Below are 19,717 nucleotides of genomic sequence, written 5' to 3'. Positions count from 1 at the left end.
TACCACTACAGAGATTATTGTTATCACTTACTTAAATGAGCTGTACTTCATTCAGGAATAAGAATTTGCTTATCAAAAGATAAAAATAGAAGAACAAAAAAAAAAAGCATGCAGTTTCTCAGCTGAAAACAAAAAGTTATGTCTTTTCCGGGGAGTGAAAGGATTAACATTCTATGCTGTTACTCTGAAAATATTTTAAACATGAGTGTTCAGCTTTGAATAGAGCAAAATTCTTCACCAAATCTTGTCATGAGAACAGCAGATCCTAACATCTAAAGGCTGAAGATTAATAATCACCACCTTCAGAGGAACTGCATAGATTTTTCATTTGACTGAAGTTACAGTGGTGCACTGTGTCTCAAAAGACTGCTAATTTTATTTTAGAAGCGTCCTCTGTGGTGGTCTAAAAGGGAGAAAACCACACGCCATAACTGATGACTTCTGTTCTATGATGCAATTCATTTCTATCACCTGTATCTTCACCTGTTGTAACTCGGCCATCAAAGATTGACACCTGAAAACATATATTCTAAAAAACAGACCATGACAGAACCGCATGAACAAACTGTGGCTATCAGAAGTCTTTTCCAATAGGCCCAAATACACGCAATGCTCAGTCTTGCAGACCACAGAAAACATCTGTCTCTTCATGGCTTTTCTCTGGCAGATGCTATGTGGAATTGATAGTCCACAAGACAAGTCCACTTTTACGCAAACAAATGCATCATAGCAAACAGGAGCATAAACTCCTCCATGTTGTATCATAATCATGTACCAACCTAACACAACAGCAAACAAACAACTGTCAGAAGGAACTCATACAAGCTATAGAGGCAATGCAAAGCATTTTTTTTCTAAATCATGACTTCACCTCTTAAACCTCATCCTCTGTCTTCAAAAGAGGAGCCTGGAATACAAAATTCACAACTCTACCACATCTTACAACTCAAAAGAAACTTTTTTTAAATGACACCTGGAAATTATTCCCACACATATCTCCATATTTTTTTTCTAGAACTCCCACGGGCAGATATTTTTTCTCTTTCCTTTACTCCTCAATCTCCTCCAGGAGAATGACCTTATTTCCTTTTTACTAATATTCTTCTCTAGCCCAAAGGCAAGGTCTGTCTATCTTTCTTCCTCCACCCCCATTATCTGATTCCTTGATACAACAAGTTAAATTCCAATCAATTGTTTATCATCTATACTTCACCTGAAGCTTGCACTTCATGTTTCATCAGCAGAGGGAAATGTGCCTAAGAGCTTCTCACCCAGACAAACACAAAGGTTTAACTTTAAACCTACAAATCTTGCCTTGCCCAGGTCCTTAGACTGTTATGGCTACAAGATTGCATTAGATGCATATGCCATTCAGATAATTCAAAAGTTAGAACTATTCCTGCATTTTTACATACTCACAGCTCCAATTAAAAAAAAACAAACAACAAAACCCAAGCAACAACAAAAAAACCCAACCCCAAAACCAACCCAGCTTTTCCCTCCCATTTATTCATGCAATCAAAACTCACCCTCTGCCCCCAACGTTTTCTGTACTGGATTACTGAAATATTTATCACATGTTCTCAAAATATCACTTCTATTCTAATAATCTTGACTTGGCCTAACTGTCTGAGTTCCTACACTAGCCTCTATCTTCAACTTCAGCTCAAAACAGAATTTCTTGGTTTTTTTCTTTACCCATTAATTTGTCCTTTAATACTGGAAAACAGCTACTGAAACCCACAGGTTTTTCTTAACTGTTATTTAAAGTAAAGTCTTACTATTTCTGTGTGGATTAGAAAATACAGTTTTCCAACTACTAACCAGAAAGTCTACCCTGCTTGTTGTCTCTTCCTTTCCTCTACTTCCACTTAAAAATAAACTAGACCGTATCAGTACATCAGGTGTTTTTCTAATTCTTCACAATATGCACTTAAACATCCTATTTTATTCACAGCTCTTTTGGACTTAGAGACACTAAGTAGGGAATGAATTATCTCACTATATATGCAGGACCTCAGTTCAAATTGAGAACATATCAGCACCAGTGTAACAAAATATTTACAGCAGTTACAATTAAAAAAAATTGGTAATAACCCTCAGCCCATTCATCACCCTGCTTATTTCCTGGAAATCCACTGACAATTAGTGAGTTATTAACAAAAGCTAATTTTAAACACTATATGATAGTTTTACAATTCCAATTTAGTAATGATTTCCAACTTCTTTAGAATGAGACAACCTAGTTAAAGAAAGCAATCCAATTCATAAATTCTAACATAAGGAAACTAATCCAAAATATAATAAAAATACAAACACTCCTCTAGCATCATGTTAAAAAAAAGAATCTTAGAAATATCATGTGAAGAAGGTATTCTCCCCTATATTTGGATTCCTCTGAAATTTCAGGGATGGCAAGCAAGCAGGAAAATATCTAAGGAGTGACAGAGAAATAAATGTTAACTCTTTCATTATTTGCTGGTAGCACAGTTCAAAGACTTTGTAACCAACAGCAAGACATTTTTCTTTAGTCAACATACTGTCTGAATATAAGCTTCATAGACATACCAATTGAAGGATGTCCTCGTCTTTTGGCATAACACTAAGCTCCAATATGCTGTCACTGAAAGAAATAGAAGAAAAACACTGCACATGAACTTCTGGAAAAGATTTTCAATTCTTGTTACAAAGATGATGCATTAATTTCCATAGACCAAAACCATTCACAAACTCCCACAGTCAGCTACTCTGTCAAATTACTTTACACAACAGAAATAAACACTGATTTCCATTAGAGCCTTAGCAAATAAGAGTAGAACAGAAGTCTGACTGAAGAGTACATCTGTGTTCTCAGCAAAACCAGTGTATTAAGCCAACACGCTGTCTCTGTCAGTTTTGTTCCACAACCACCCCTTTTTTGCCTTCTGAGTCCTAAAGTACATTAGTTGTTTGGATCTTCTCAGACAAAACAAGTTAAAATGTCTCTCTTTAGTTTTAAATGGAAGAAAGTCTGTTAGCACTCGAAAATTGCTGGGGAAATGTCATAACCACACCACACCATGTGAAAAGTGGGGCAATAGCAAGGCAAGCACTGACTTACACCCTTCTGCTCCAATCACCTCCTAGCAGAATCAACTTGAAACTTATTTAGTCAGTCAGATGACATCTAAAATATGGATGAAAAATGCTTGCTATTTTTAAGTGCTGAGTTGGTCAGTCTGAATTGCTGAAACCAAAAGCTGCAGCAGCATAAAGATCCATGAATCCGGATAGTTCAGTCAACGTACTTTCAATACAGGCAAAATCAGGACACGGAATGTATGACATTCGTTATCCAGAGTCAAATATTGTAAAACAGTGAAACCCACAGTTATTATGTAACAGAAAAAAGTGTTTTCACAAAGAAGCAAGAAGTATATGCTTGTAACATTGGATACAGAACAGCTGAATTCATTATCTCATCCGAGATAGAGAAGTAGTCTGTCCACATTCATTAAATGTAAACTGGAACAGGTACAAAGAAGGGCTACAAAAGAGGTGGCTTGCACAGACTATTTTAACTAGGCTCACAAAACAGAAAATAAAGAGATTATGACTGGATATATCAGACTAGAAATTAGCTTGTCTGTACTGATCAGTACAACGCATTTGCTGAGAAAAGAGAAAACCAGCACAGAGACAGGCCACCAACTTCAGGACACACAGACCAGTCTATGAAAGCACTGAAAAGAACATCAGTTTCTTATTTCTGCAGAAAGGAAAGGAATCTTCTCAAACATGTAACATGTTATTTATTATGCTTTCTTATATGAAAAATGTTTTTATTTTGTGGTTCCTTTTCCATTTGTTAGCAACCACAGACATAGGGCTGCATTCCAAAATAGCAGAGTAACGGTATTTGGTTTCACAATCATCTTAAACCATTATTCATTCTGAAAAAAGTGTTCTCCAAGCAGCATAAATTACTTTAATTTTAAAAGCAAGCAGTGATTTTAAAATCAGCAGTGAGAGATTTAAGTTGTTCTTTTTAAATCTATGCACAGCTAGGAAAAAATAAGTCCTCAGAAGTCTTCTAAAGATTTTTCAGAATATTGAATTTTAAGAAACACAAAAGTATTGACTTTATGTGCATTTACAACAGCATTTCCCATTTTGAATTAATGCATAAACATCAAAACTATTTAAATTTGTTCTTTAAAAGTAGTGTCATCAGGATCTGACTTTTGCCTAAACTCCTTTGTATGGATATTAAACTATTTAGCAGTTGTAAAACAAAAAGAGAATATGAAAGAGATACCATAGCTTGAGGCATTTCTGATGAAGTGTTCAGATTTGTACCTGCGGGTAGCATGTATTTCTAAATTGTATTAGGCAACTTATGGTTTGATAATAGTCAATGCTTATTTGCAGGATGAAGACTTTGGAAGTCAAAAATACGGTAATTAGCATTGTTGCTCTTCAAGTACTTTTAATATAAAGGAAAGTTTCCTACTTTTAATTTGACACAGAACAAATATTCTCTTATATAAGTGTTTTGTGGCTGCCTTTTTTTTTTTAAAAAAAAAAGGGATTAAATCCATTTACACAGTTTAACACCTTTTTTAGTAGTCATCCAAAAAGAGGAAAGGGTTCCATTCAGGAACAATATTTTATACATAATTCAAAAAACTACTCTATTTCTGTTTGCCTGCAGAATCTTCTGGAGACGATTTGGATCTTCCTACTTTATGTTTTGTGAAATGCTCTCAGAATGTTTTTGAATTCTCATATCAGAAACAAAAAGAATTAAAGAATACTTTGGTGTATTGTACTATATAATGTGCACACAAATTATGAACTAGAAAGTAGAAGTCTACACTAAAATATGAGATACAGTATTGCGAATTCTCAGAGATAGCTGAGAGATATCTGAGATACCATGCAAATTACTTTCATTACACATTTTCAGAGTCAAATTTAAATTTATTAACTCAGAATCAAACTAAAGTACTATGATGCACTGTGATCATAAAGACTATCTTTTAATGCATTATTTTGTATTAATGAAACAAATTCAGTAGCTGAACTGTGTGCATTTCTGAGTAATCCCAAGACTTTCAAGAAGAATTTGCAAAGAGAAACCAGCAGGATAGACTTAATCATTCAAATTCCCCACAGTTTAAAAAAAAAAAAAAGGTTGGGAATCAGAATCTGTTTCTTTATTTAGAAACATAAATAATTTATGGAGTTTACATTAGTAATAAACACATCTCCAAGTTGATTGTGTAAACAGATGAGAATAAATTCTTAATGGACCAAACTAACAACTATTGGTAAAGAGCAGGAAACCTAGACTTAAAAGTGGTCTCATGATTAATCTTGCAGGACATAGTTATTTCTAGCAATTCTTTTGAGTTGTGCCCTTCACCTTCCAGAGGAAATAATCAGTGTAAGTTTAGTTTTGCTATCTATTTTGCTCTGATTGAAGATAATGTTCTAGACACAGCTTGAAACTTTTCTAAGAACAATACAAAACATGGTTGAATTATATCCCATCCATAAGTCCCACTGGAATTTATGGGGATCATTTCATTTAAGCCAGCTAAGTTCTGATGTCTGCAGCATTATATAATGAGGACAAACAGCTACAATTGAACAACTTTGTAGGAAATAATGAGCAGCTATGGCAACTTTTTCTTTAGAGGTAAAGGAGGATAAAATGTGTTGTAACCTTAAAAACTGTTCTGAAGATTATCAGAAAAATTACAAAAGAATAATCATTTACAGTCAGCAATGTGTTTGAAAGGGTAATTAGAAACAGTATTAAAAATACAGTCATGAAAATGTCTAGAAAACCATCACATAACATACTGAGACTATAAACGAAACTGTCTTTAGTCATGAAGAAAGGAGAATTCAGCTGACAACTTAGCCTTTCAAAAGGCCTTTCAGCAAGTTGCCTGCACAAAGCCTGCTAAAGAAATTAAGGTGTGCTGGACAAAAGACTAGTTAAGGCACAAAACAGAGCAAGAACTGTGTCACTGGGCATTTTTACTATGAAGAGTTTAAGTACATTCAAAAGTGAACTTGTGCAAGACCAACCTTTCAAGAACTATTAAATCAAGCGATGCAGATAAAACCTTTGGTTCGGCAAGTTGCTAAACCAGGGATTTCTGGAAAGTGCGCTAGTATTATCTGACCAAATATCACACTCTACTTTCAGTGTTTTCATAGTCTTCTCCTATGAATCCATTACTGGATATTACCAGAGAGGATACTGACATAAACAGACCATCAGTCTGACCTAGGATGGCTATGCTGATATAAGAATAGCATGCTAAAGCAAGAAGCATACACCACAATGTAATTTTACTTACCATGAAATGGCAGCACAAGAAATAAAATACTTTATGCACAGAACAAACTGCTCTAAGCTCAAAAATACTGTTTTCAAGCAAAGAATTAGAGAGAGTTCATTCTTTAGTCATATGAGAAGAACTGCCTGAAAGCTACGGGGAAGATACACCTGACCTGGAGTATGAGCTCTCTTTATGGATCAGAATTAATATTTATCTGTTTATCTTAAGAGGTTCAGCTGAAGACTTCCTGATGTTTATATTTTCTGTATAAAACACTCAAGGATACACATAACCTTTTGTTACAATCTTCTGTGATGTACACATCTGGCTCAAGACAACAAGTTGTTCTCCTCTCTTAATAACAATAACATCCCTTCATCTTCTGTACACTCATAGAAATTAGCGGAACGCATGCAACAACAGGCTATACCATTCCTGGTTGCCCTAGATAATCACTGATAAGGCCTTGTTCAGGTGTCCCTGGTTTATCTACACTGGGCAAGGACTGCATTCTACTGGGATGGTTTGCTACCTACACTCACAGGGCTTAAAATAAAACTATTCACAGGCAGACCTAGAGTTCAGAATCTCTGACTGTGTAGGCCACTGGAAGATGTGATTAGTCTCTCTCTTTTTTGGATTAAGGTAAGAGATTTCATTGACTGATGTACCTGTTGGGCATGTAAAGTAATGTCCTGTGTTTCGGGTATACGCTATTGTACAATATTACTGTCTGTACAAATACAAATGGAAAAAAACAATACATGGCTAGTGTCATCTCCAGTAAAGGTTATAAAAAAAGATAGATTTCATCTTTCCAGCTCTTGTGTAGAAAGTACTAATGACACAAAACACATTTCAGTCTACCTTGCCTGTCATACCGTTGAACTTTGTTGTTTCAAAAAAAATGTACCTGGGATGTATGTATTTTGAATGAAATCTTGAAATCCACTTCTAACTGTAAGCATAACCAAGTCTTAATGCATGAACTTTCACTAAAAACAGAATGTGACATGTGAGATGTTGTTTCAAAAAAAATGTACCTGGGATGTATGTATTTTGAATGAAATCTTGAAATCTACTTCTAACTGTAAGCATAACCAAGTCTTAATGCATGAACATTCACTAAAAATAGAATGTGACGTGTGAGATGTTTTTAGAAAACATCTTTCCATGCTGATCATAATACATCTTTTTTCCACATAACTCATTATTATATTGGAAACTTGTTGCTATAGAACAGAAATTGACACCAAGAAAATGGCAAAAATGGAGGCAGGTATGAGACATGAAAAAGAGTACCTAGATTAATGTATGGACATGATTTAACAAGCCCTTGAGAGTTGCAGGAGCAGTAAATATTACCATTTCCTCAACTCTGTGCAAGGTTCATAACTTGCTGAAAATTAGAGGAAAGCCCAGATGTACTGCAGGTGTTTTGCAGGTGTGCACTAACATAATATTTTTCCTTTACCAGATATGCTGATTTCTAGTTATCAGATCTCATAAGCAATGTAGATTTTTCTGATTTTCTTTTTAAATTGACACGTATATGTGTGGAATATGTATACTTAATCTGCCTATTTTAAGTTCAGACAACCTTCCTCTATAGCACTCAGTGTGATTTGCTAACAAGGGGCAAGTACTGACATAAAAGGATTGTGGCACAATTCAGCACACCCATTCTCAACCCCTTCTCAGTATTCAGTAAATACATGAAAACAGAAATAGTAAAACTGAGTGTGTATTAAGGAAAATTTAAAGACACTATGACTTTTTCAGAACCACCATAAGTGGTCATTTCCTGCTTAGTATAAAAAAAACTAAGCGTGGCATGTAATTAAATGCTAGTATCTTACCTGTTCTGTATTAAAGCAATGACTTGAGAATATGTCTTCCCAATAACACTTTCTCCATTGACTTTTATAATTCTGTCACCTGCAAAGGGAAAAGATATACCTTAAATTAATTTGTCCTAACATTTTTTTGATCATTTTTGTTTTGTACTTCTGTACTTCTCAATAATCAAACCACCAATATGTTAAATTCAAGGTTAGTCTTCTTTAAAAATGAAAAAAGAAGAAAATAAAAGATGCACAATACAACTACGTGTAACCATATACAGGATGCCAAGTTTCTACTCTTTCCTCAGAACATTTTCAGATACGGTATCTTATTCTAAGCTTCCAAATGAATCATCTAGAAACTCACAGAAAGAAAACCACAAGCAGGCGGTAAGCTATACCGGAGGCTCACTTAAGTATTCCATCTTCAAAATAAAGCTTTTGATGTATGGTAACACATACTGACAACTCTGCCCAATTCTTAAGCAAATTCTAGCACTTAACCTCAAAACAATACCAAACTTTAATTCAGAACGCTGCCAGGTGTAGCTGTACACACCTCCTTTGATAGCATCAAATACTGCAGTTTTGTACTTCTTCCTTCTGAGAAATCAAGAATGAATTTTTTAAAGGCTCCAGTTTCTTCATTCCTCAGAATAATCTAGGTTGTTTCCAAGCTATTACTGTCTTTTCAATGCATCTTGGACAGTGTAATGGGTTTTCTTATCCATACAGATCAATCTTTAGACCTAACATCACTTTTATCAGATTTCTCCAAATAGTTTGTTGCACCTTCCTCATTAAGAACTTCATATACCCTCATAAATTAAGTGGCAAATATATCACGTAGAGCTGTTTTCAGCTCTTGATGAAAAACTCATCCCAGTCCTTCACAAAAACCACACTTTTGCATCATCTCTGATCATAAGAGCAGAAAGGTATCTTGAATTTACTAATAAGGAGAAAATGGTCTAAAGGATTACAGGTAGGGAGCTATGGAAAGCTGTTGGAGAAAGAAGAACTGAAAGAAAGGACCCATGCAAAGTGAGCCAAAGGGAATGTTTTTTTTCCAACGTTCCTTTAGAAACTGAAAGCCCTTTTTGTGTTTCTGGCATGATCAAATCAAAAAAGTTGTTCACTCTGAATACTCTGCCTGACTTGGTAGCAATAACGCTCTAAATGCTTGTGCCCCGTGGAGGTTCCCTATACAGACCCCCAGGGATTTACAGACTTACAACCACATAGATCTGCTGACTGTTTTTAATGCGGTCTGCACACACAATGTAACACCATGCAAATAAATTGATGTGATATTTTAAACTTTACAGAAGTTTATATATGCCCTTTTATCAGCTGACTATTGTCCTTTTCCTCACCTGAAAGAACTCTCAGAGTTTTGTCTCTTGCTTCCTAAGCAATAAAAGAAAGGTTGGTGGCAACATTTAATGTGTGCTAGAAATCCACATGACTGATAGGCATCCGTGATGGATGGCAAACCCTATCCCACTGTTGCATGCACACGGACACCTTACATAATTAGGCTGAGAAACTGGACTTTCACGAAAACAAAGTTAATTTTGAAATACTCAGTATCACACCAAAATAAATCCTTTCAAAAAGTTGCAGGAAGAAGAAATGCTGTAGTTTGTGCCAAAAGATACTCTTATTTACAAGCTCTGAACCCTGTCCTGCTAGGTCGTATGGCAAGACTTCCTCAGAACGCACCAGATCCTTCTCTGGAACTTAAAACTGGCTTTTTCCCAGGCTGTTACAGAACTTGCCCACAGATGTAGATCTTTACTCAGCATTCCCACTAAAAACTGCAACTAGTAATATCTTTCAAGTAGGTCATATCATCTTATCTATTCTTGTGCAGTTTTTATTTTTCAAAGAAAGAGACTAGGTTACACACATTACTTGAAGCATGCATCCAATGAACCTGCCAAAAAACTCAGGTCGGACACACTGCAGAATTGGTTACATGAAAGAAGTGGGCACAGGCAACTCTGCAAAATACAACTTTGCTCAGTTTCAGGTACATATAAAGGGGAAGGCCAGTACCTGTAGTGCCAAAAAGGGGTATAGAAGCATGAAGGCTTTTTCTAGTATCTCTATCATCTGGTGGCCCATTAAATACCTTTGATCAAACTAAAAATTAATCTGAATGCACTTAAACCATCTCCCCTTCCACACACATTTTAGTTCTTTATATTCTTGAACATACATAAATGACAGCATGAAGATCAAGACATGGGAAATGTGGATCTGTTTTGGCTGTTTGTATTTCAGTATTTCTAAAATACTTATGTTTGGAACTCACAGATACGTTCTTTTTTTATTGAAATGCCTCAGAGGTTAAATAAGGGAAGTATGATCTTTCTAATTCTAACAAAGATAATTTTACAGGAGTATTCAAAAATATTCAGAATGAAGTGTCTTCCATTTAAGATACTGTAACCTATTCCTCAAATTTACAAGAGTATTCTAAGCGTTCTGGCGAGTAGCAGCCAGGTAGGCTCCCAAAACAGAGCTCACTGATTCTGGGTAATGAAGCTTGAGTTGAGACTGTCAGTATTACAAAGGGCCCTGCAGCAGTGAAATAAGAATTGACAAACAAACGTAACTACCTAAACCCGTATTAGATTTTCAAGTATTTTCTTTCCATTAGCGTGACCATGAAACAAAGCCAAGTTGAATTTAAAAAAGCAAATACAGTTGATTCTACAAAATAAGAAATGTACACAGTGTCTGTATCAGAGGTTAAGTAATCTACCTCTCTGATCATTCCCTGAGTGTTTTATAATATAATTTCAGGGGAGGGATACAGTAATATATTTCATCCTAAAGTTTTAAACAAGAAATAGTGGCATGACCTAATTAGATATAACTGCTATCAGCAGTGTGTTTAAGAAGAATATTCTGGTAATTGAAAAATGTATTTTCTCATGTATTTTCTGTTCTTTATTCTGGGCTCCTAAAAATCTCTTCTATGCCTAAAAATAAAATATTCTCTACAGATTTCATCTCCTTCAATTTGGCAAACACTGAACAGAGTAGAAATTAGCGTGGCTCCTCTGTACAACTTCAACATATGCTGTACTTTATCAAGCCAAAACATTTCTTTATATAATAGCATTAAAATAATGCCAAAGTAGCCCTTCCGTGAATAACTACTTAAGGAGTCAAAAAAGAAAAATGCCTTATGCTGTACAAGTAGGATCTAGTGCTGTTTTTAAATTATGATCATCCTAGAATCTTTGCCTTTCTTTAGGAAGAAAGATACAAAAATTATTCTATTCCAGTCAAATGCATGTACATAACTGTTTTCAAAAGAAAATATCAACAACCCATTATTGATACAAACAGAATCCTTTCATAGAACATGTTTTGCCGTATTTTAAGAAGAGAAACCTGTGTTGTAGTAGTATCCATCTACATAACTTATTGTTTTAACACTTGTAAGACTTCCCATTCTATCATAGCTTTTTTTCCTTCGATCCTTAAGGTGTAACAAAGTACCTGGCACTTCACAAAATCATGCTTTCTCCTCTCCAGTTTGATCAAATCAAAACAACTGAACAAAATTTGATAAGAAACAGACTCCGATTGTTTCCCATTTAATTTAAAGGAGGTGGAATAATTTAAAGGACAAAAGCCTGAATGTTTTGTGATTATCAATTTGTCACAAAGCACAAGAAATAGGAGCTTACAGGAGTCACTTTCCTCCTTTTCTTTTTCTCCTCACATGTTTTGTCATTTACTTGTTTTTACTTTTTGAAAGAAAATAATACAAACAGACTAAAACTTTAATGCCTTAATATATTTTACATAGCACCTCCCGAGAGAATACAACAGTGCTTCTGAGATGAAAAACACTGGAGGACAATTTAAAAGAGAGGTTTCAAACTTCTGAAGGAAAGAACAAGGTTTAAATGGAAACTAGAACTATATGTAGAAGCTTAAATCTTGTATTTTACATCATGTACACAAACATGCTATGCGTGTTATAGAAGAACAGTACCTGTGCACAGTCCAGCTTCAAAAGCAGGTCCACCTTCTTTAACTTGTTTAACAAATATGGTATCCATTGGCTCCAGTCTATTTCTTTGTTTTCCTGAGGAATAAAGAATGTTTCTTAAAAGCATTTAATTATACTGCATTACAATGTTTTTACTTCAAGAATCATTTTGAAATGTAATCCTGCCATGTTCATCATTGCATTCAATACTCAAGTTCAATTTGGGGTGAGGGAAGGAAGAGAGACTAGGAGTCCTAAAGACAGCATTTTGTTTGGCTACACTAAAGATCTTTTAGGTGTTTGGGGAAAAAAGAAAGGGGAGAGGGGTGGAGAGAGATGTATCTCAACCTTGCAAATATGTCCCAGTAAGTGGTATTTTTCAGGTTCATTTCATCATCTCATTGCTACTTCATCCTCATGCTGATGCCTACACTATTCAGTAAGAGTTACCCTTTCCTCTTCTAGCTTGCCATCTGGCATAAGATATAAAGCCAGACAAACTGAGTAAGAATTAGTAGTGCAAACTGAAAAATAAAATTTTTAGATCTTTCCGTAGAAGAAAAAAAATATAACATTGATTTACAGTCCTCATGGAACTGTAACACTGATTTTCTAGCAGTGTTTTTCAGATGCTCCAAGATGAAGTCTAATGTTTTCTTGAAGATTTATCAAAGTTCAAAAAGCTATGTATAATACAAAGTAAATTATAACATCTGCACGTGCTGTACATATTCATATATACACAATATAAATGTAGAAGTTAATCTACAGTAATTAGAAACTATAACACTTGTTTCTTCTTGCCTTCTCAGTATATGCTTAATTTCTATGCTTCCAGAAACACAGGTACCTTGTGCTTTTACATGCATGCCACCAAATCTAAGTAATTTCTAGTTGAAGTAGCCACTGCTTCCAAATATCAAGACTGGGGGTGGGGGGAGTGGAAGAAGGGGCAGTGCAGTTAAAAAACAAACCAAATATACACTACACCCCCTCCCCCCCCAACATAACCACAGGGGGAAAAAAAACCACCACCACACACACAAACAAAACCACAGCAAAAACCTCCACAGTTATACTGCAGGCTAAAACGCAGTGATGCTGTCGTGAGCTACATCTACATGTAGCTGGAGTAAGTTTACAACTTCTACACAGCTTTACTAGTATAATTTTTATGCCAGCGAGCTAAAAAAAAAAAAAAACTCAACCCCAAAAATACAAAAACCCACAATCAAAAAAGACCACCCAAAAATAAAATTTGAAACTTTATTTCCAGTCTGCCAGAAGACTGCACTAAACTTAATTTGTTTTACAGTGTTACTGGTCTCTCCTGACACCCCTGTCCTACATGGTGCAAGATATGAGTGCTTACAAAACCAGTGGCGGAACCTCAAAGGTTACAGCCAGACAAGCTTTTATAGTGCCAATGCTGGCTTCAACAGCCTTGGTCGCTCCCAACTCCTATCACCAGTTAACTACCCTTATACCACAGTCTCAGCTGGGGAAATACCGCCCTTTGGAAGCTACATGATGAGCCAGCCCAGGGAACTGACATGGATTGAAAACAAGCTGGGTCTGGGTTCCAGTTTCCCAGGAAACCCTGGCATAGTGGAGAGGGTGGTATCAACTGTAGAAAAAGCAGGAACAGCAGGACAGAATAAAGGGATTGCTTAAAACTGGCACTGCTGATAAAAGAAAAAAAACCACTCCTTGAAACTGGAGTATTAGGTTCTCATCACTTCTTCAGTGACTAACCTTTGACTTAGGCACAAATGGCACAAAGTACTTCCACTGCTTTTGGAAGTACTTTTGCTACAGCTTTAAATATCCCACCTGGCCGTATTTACTAAGCCACAGCACTATTTATTTAATATAAATAAGGTGTCCCCCTTACCCTTTTTTGGTTCAGTTTCCGTTTCAGAAAAGCTCATTATTTAAAGAATTTTAATAAATTGCACAAAAGCCAGACTTCCCTCTGATTCACATTTTTCAAATACAAGTTTTAGCCTAATGCCTTCATTCTGCAGACCCTCGGTGTCCTGCCATTTTACCACAAAACAGTTGAACAAAATGGCTTACTCATATGGCTTTAAATGGCCTTCTCAAAATAACTCCAGAATGGTAGAGAATAATCAAAAAGTTGATTGGATAGAATCAGATAACTACTATATACAAAGCAACTGAATTATAAATCAAGAAACTCCAGCTGGCAGCTCAGTCCCCAAATAATTTAAAATATGATTAGCAGGACACAGCTACAAGACATACAAAATGCTCTTTGTGATCCAAAGCTAATAACTGTCATTTTTAATCTGCTGATTTAAACAGACACTGAACACATGATGGGTCTCATCCTTTAGAGGGCAGCAACATTTCAGCAAGTTTAGACAAGGTCCAAGAATAATTTACCCGGATGCCATGAACAAAAGGTTGCTTCAACCACTTACAAGAGTGAAGTTAAAATATGACCTTTTATAAGATCACCAAACATCCTTCCCAGTGTTGTTACTTAAATCTTTTACTGGAGAGATTTACAATCCCAAAAGTGACAAGAAAAATAAAAATAACGGAGCTCCCATGGCACTTTTAATTTATAACACTTAATACCTGATATTTATAACCCAACATCAAGGGCCTACCTTAGCTTCCCTTACCAAATACTCATCAAAAAATGTTAGTGGCTAACTGCTAGTTTGCTTAACACTCAAATGCTACTTTATGCCTTATCCATACCTAAACAGATAAAGCAAGAGGTCAAACAGATAAGGTTACTCCCATTCAATATCCAACACAGAATACCTTTAATACACTTTCCACTTCTGAGTTAGAGGTGAAAACTGTAACAATTTATGGAGACCAGAGACTGAAGGCTTCCCTGAACATTTGATTTCTGACCCACCTGTCAACTATGCCAAGAGGTTCTTCAACACTACAGGCACTCACTTCAGGTTTTCACAGCTATTTTACAGACCACTGCACAAAGCTGATTACACATTAAACTTGGTTCTTTGTCCTACATGCAGAAGGAGGCTATATTGAACAGTCATTCTTCTTCTTAAAAAAGTGAACCACCACCCTAAAGATAAAGATCGATTTAGGGGCAAAAAAATGGGATGAAAGGTTTAAAATGTTGTTTACATTTGCAGGTTCATTTTACAGCTCAGTAATATCCAAATACAGGTAAAGATGACAAAAAAACCTAGGACTCCCAAGCTCCCATGGTAGATGAATACATGCTCTTCCACATACTTGGATACAACCCAAAACTTCTTTCCATCAGTGACATAAATGGACTTCCTTGAATACATAGCCTCAAAGTGTGTGTTTACATTTTGAGTTTGAAACTCAAGCAAAGGTTGAGAAAAACAGTATTTTCTGACAGTAGGAGCTAATGGTACTTTCTTCAGACCAACTGAGGGGGAATAAATCCTGTAGATGTGCAATCAATCATTACAGAAATAAATTCCAAGTAATATGGATAATCTAATAACTTACCTCACTTCTCAAAATTTAACAATCACTACAATTTAATTGTGCCTAAAGGTCCATTGGGTCCTGTCTGCACCTAATCATCAGGCAAAAGCAAGATGCTGTCCAAAATGTGAGCCTAGAAACTTCCCTCCTTCCAAAGACCACCATCTAGAGCAGATTACCACAGTGGCATGTTTACGCTAAGTTCTCCAGCTCTGCACTACATAGTGTCAGACCGGATTCACAGTTTTCCTTTCTAATATCGAAAGGCCTAATTTTTTGGAGCATGCCAGCAATTCCTTACAAGGCAATACAGCAAAGAACAGTAAAGCAGCTCACATTACTAGTTTGTCAGACATGTAACCTTATTGTACCCTTGCCAGGCACAAGTACAAAGTGGGAGAGGAGTGGCTGGAGAGCAGCCCTGCAGAAAGGGATCTGGGGGTGCTGGTAGACAGCAGGGTCAGTATGAGTTAGCAGTGTGCCCTGGCAGCCAAGAGGGCAAACTGCATCCTGGGGTGCATGAAACACAGTACAACCAGCCAGTCAAATGAGGTGATTATCCTGCTGTATTCAGCGTTGGTGTGGCCTCACCTTGAGTAGTGTGTGCAATTCTGGGCCCCACAATTTAAGAAAGATGTTAAGGTACTCGAATGCGACCAGAGGAGGGCAACAAAGCTGGTGAAAGGACTGGAAAAAATGTCCTGTGAGGAGCGGCTAAGGACTTTGGGTTTGTCTACTTCGGAGAAAAGGAGGGTGAGGGGCAACCTCATTGCTCTCTACAGCTTCCTGAGGAGGGGAAGTGAAGAGCGAGGTACTGATCTCTTCTCCCCAGTAGCCAAGGATAGGATGTGTGCGAATGGTTGAAAGCTGCACCAGCAGAGCTTTAGACTGGACAACTACCTGAAAGGAGGTGTAGCGAGGTGGGTGTCAGTCTCTTCTCCCAAGTAGCAAGTGATAGGATGAGAAGGCAGGGCCTCAAGTTGCACCAGGGAAGGTTTAGATTGGATACTAGGAAAAATTTCTTCACCAAAAGGGTTGTCAGGCATTGGAACAGGCTGCCCAGGGAATTGGTTGAGTGACCATCCCTGGAGGTATTTAAAAGACGTGTGGATGAGGCGCTTAGGGACATGGTTTAGTGGTGGACTTGGCAGTGTTAGGTTTACGGTTGGACTCGATGATCTTAAAGGTCTTTTCTAACCTAAATGATTCTAGGATTAGGAAGCATTTCTTTACTGACAGGGTGGGTCAAACACTGGAACAGGCTTCCTAAAGAGGTGGTCAATGCCCCAAGCCTGTTGGTGTTTAAGAGGCATTTGGACAATGCCCTTAATAACATGCTTTAACTTTTGGTCAGCCCTGAATTCGTCAGGCAGTTGGACTAGATGATCGTTGTAGGTCCCTTCCAACTGAAATATTCTCTTCTATTCGCCAGTACTTTTCCAGTGCTCGTTACTGCGTACTACTTTGCCTCCTCCCTCCTTCTCCATACTTTTGTAAACAACTTTATAATTAAGCATTACATTACAGGCTACCAGCAAATAAGACAATTTCTCCCAAATCTTCAACTGCAAGTGAAAAACAAGACTCCACACACACACAAAGAACAGGCGAAAGCGTGAGCTGCTAGGAACATACTCACACGTGCAAGGAAGCAGCACAGATGAGAAGCACAACTTCTGAGAAAAAGAATTTCATATTTACTTCATTTCTGCACGAGTGTAGCTATAAACGGAGGTGCAGTCTTACGTAAGGGCAATAAAAGAAACAGAAGCATATAAACTTGCTAAGTCCACAAGTTAGCTGACCAGAAACTAGCTGTCCATAACGTTATCCTTTCCTTTATCAGTCTTCCAAGCACACAAAAATCTCCAGCATGAGTAAATGGTCACCAGTCGGGATAAACTAAAACTCAAATTATTGTCCAGGCAATAATGTAGTTTTAGTAACAGAGCAACTAAAATATTCCTTGCAGTGCAACCACTCCCTTAAGTGTTGCTATTCAAATGAAAATGTAACTTTAGAGGAAAACTGGTGTCTGAACTTTTAGAATTGTAGAATCATTTAGGTTGGAAAAGACCTTTAAGATCATCAAGTCCAACTGTAAACCTACCACTGCCAGAGATTACTTTTTACTTCAGAGATTCAATATCATCAAAAATAAGGAAATAAAAATATATCACCAAGTATATAAAAGGCTCAAGGCAAAAATTCCTTGGCTTAAACAAGGATAGTAAGGAATCAGCAGAGTCTTTATAATAAATTCCTTAGTCTAAACAACCAAAGTTAAGTAGTCTGAAAAAGCACAAACACCTGTAATCAAATACAAGACAAATACAGAAAAGCAGTTTGTTGCAATAAGATTCTTCCTAGCCAAAATATACATTTTTCATAATTGTATGCAAATCTTCTAATTAGTCGGCAATTTTCAACCAAAAAATACTAATTGCTCCCTTCAATAACCAGTGAGATCAAAGTAGAATCTACAGAATTAAGAGTATAGTGTCTTGTTTCAACTGTTGTTCAAATTAATGTCAAATAAAATTAAAGACTTTCTGCATAATACATATATTTATCATCATTTATGTCTCTAACCTTCACACTACCTGGATCTACTAGCTGAAACTACAAGTCAATACCACCTTCACAGTCTGATAGGGGGAAATAAGTTTCCTATTGTAAAGTTACAAGCAAGCTTTCCTGACAAATGTCTGAGATGCCAGAAGTGGCAGAAGTTGCACTAGCACAGCCATCTGATTTGCAAAATAATAAAATTCTAATATGTTCTTTCTCCTTGATAAAACGCAATATTAAAAAAATCACTACTTTAAATAGAACAGTGGAATTAACATGTTTGTTAACATTTATAATTGACTTACATTGGGAGGGGGGTCACATACAGCAAAACTTCTCCTAACTCCCCTCAACTTGACATAGAAATTAATTTTATCCAGGTGCCAATTCTAGCTTAATCCCCTAAAATGCTAATTTGGAATACAGCTGCTACAAGAAACATAACTAGTATTATATCAAATGTGGTAACCTTGAGTTAGTTTTTAAGCTGCTCTTTGCAGACCAGCAGTATAGTATTACTATACTGCTCTCTGATTCATCTGGAAAAGAAAACGACATGGCAGAAGTTATATGATCAAAACTACCAACACACTACAAGATAGCAACAAGTGTACCACTTCTCTGTAGCCATTAACCTTCCAATACAAAAGACAGTCAGATAGAAACATCCGAGTCAGAGAGAATACACAAAGGACACCTCTTTGACAAAGGACCTTTACGTTTGAAGAGGAAAAAAAATCCTAAAGGAAACAAAACAAAAAAACCCACAACAAAGTGCTATTGCTGACATATGTCTTCCTTTCTTTTTGACCTGCAGAGCACAATCTGGCAAGAGTTTTGGAACGCAGTGTAATACATACTTTCTTAGGAAGCCTCTCCTAAGAATCTGCTGCTTAAAAACATGCCATTTCTCCTCTTCCTAGAGGAAAAAAAAAATAATCTTCTGCTCAGGGCAGGTGAACAGTGCTTAGAAATCCTCGTAAGACAGAAACTGAATAAAGGCTACAGAGTTTTGTTAACCTCATGCAGAGTATTTTTATTCCCGACCCTATGCTCAGCAGACAGCAAGGGTGACTTTCATTTTTATACTAAAGAATCACCAGCCCCATGAAACACCTCAAATTATTAAATTAAGACAGGCTGTTACGTACATCTTTCTCTGACTCAAGAGGGAGGAACATTCCTCTTGAACGTGAAGATCTACAAAGTATGCTTCTGGATACCCAAGGCATTTGCACTTCCTTGGTTCAACAATGCCAAGCGGCACTGATTCTTGGGACACCTTTCAGGCAAAGGGAGGAGAAATTTGTACAGCTACAGTGGAACAAATGCTTTTAAATGATTACTGAATGAAAAACCTGCTAATCATTTCCCAAGGTACTCAAAAACAGATTACTGAAAGTACAGCAGAACTTACATTTATTAACAGAGATTTCATTTAATTAAATACAAACCACAAAACTGTCAGGAAT

General features: G+C 36.5%; 1 protein-coding gene across 2 annotated transcripts in view; it reads right to left on the bottom strand.

Annotated features, from left to right (window-relative positions):
• ARHGAP21 (Rho GTPase activating protein 21) overlaps nucleotides 1–19,717 on the bottom strand; it is a 75,718-nt gene that overhangs the window by 42,622 nt on the left and 13,379 nt on the right. For both annotated transcript variants that reach the window (XM_059818452.1, XM_059818451.1), the window contains exons 3-5: nucleotides 12,204–12,296; nucleotides 8,198–8,276; nucleotides 2,569–2,623 (exon numbers count right to left, since the gene is read on the bottom strand). In XM_059818452.1, the coding sequence (XP_059674435.1) occupies nucleotides 2,569–2,623; nucleotides 8,198–8,276; nucleotides 12,204–12,270 (201 nt within the window). In that variant the 5' untranslated portion in view covers nucleotides 12,271–12,296. The remainder of the gene's footprint in view (nucleotides 1–2,568; nucleotides 2,624–8,197; nucleotides 8,277–12,203; nucleotides 12,297–19,717) is intronic.

The sequence above is a fragment of the Gavia stellata genome, chromosome 6, assembly GCF_030936135.1.
Source record: "Gavia stellata isolate bGavSte3 chromosome 6, bGavSte3.hap2, whole genome shotgun sequence".
In the NCBI taxonomy this organism is placed as follows: domain Eukaryota; kingdom Metazoa; phylum Chordata; class Aves; order Gaviiformes; family Gaviidae; genus Gavia; species Gavia stellata.
The sequence above is the reverse complement of the archived record's forward strand: the minus strand, read 5'-3'. Positions and strand labels throughout refer to the sequence as shown.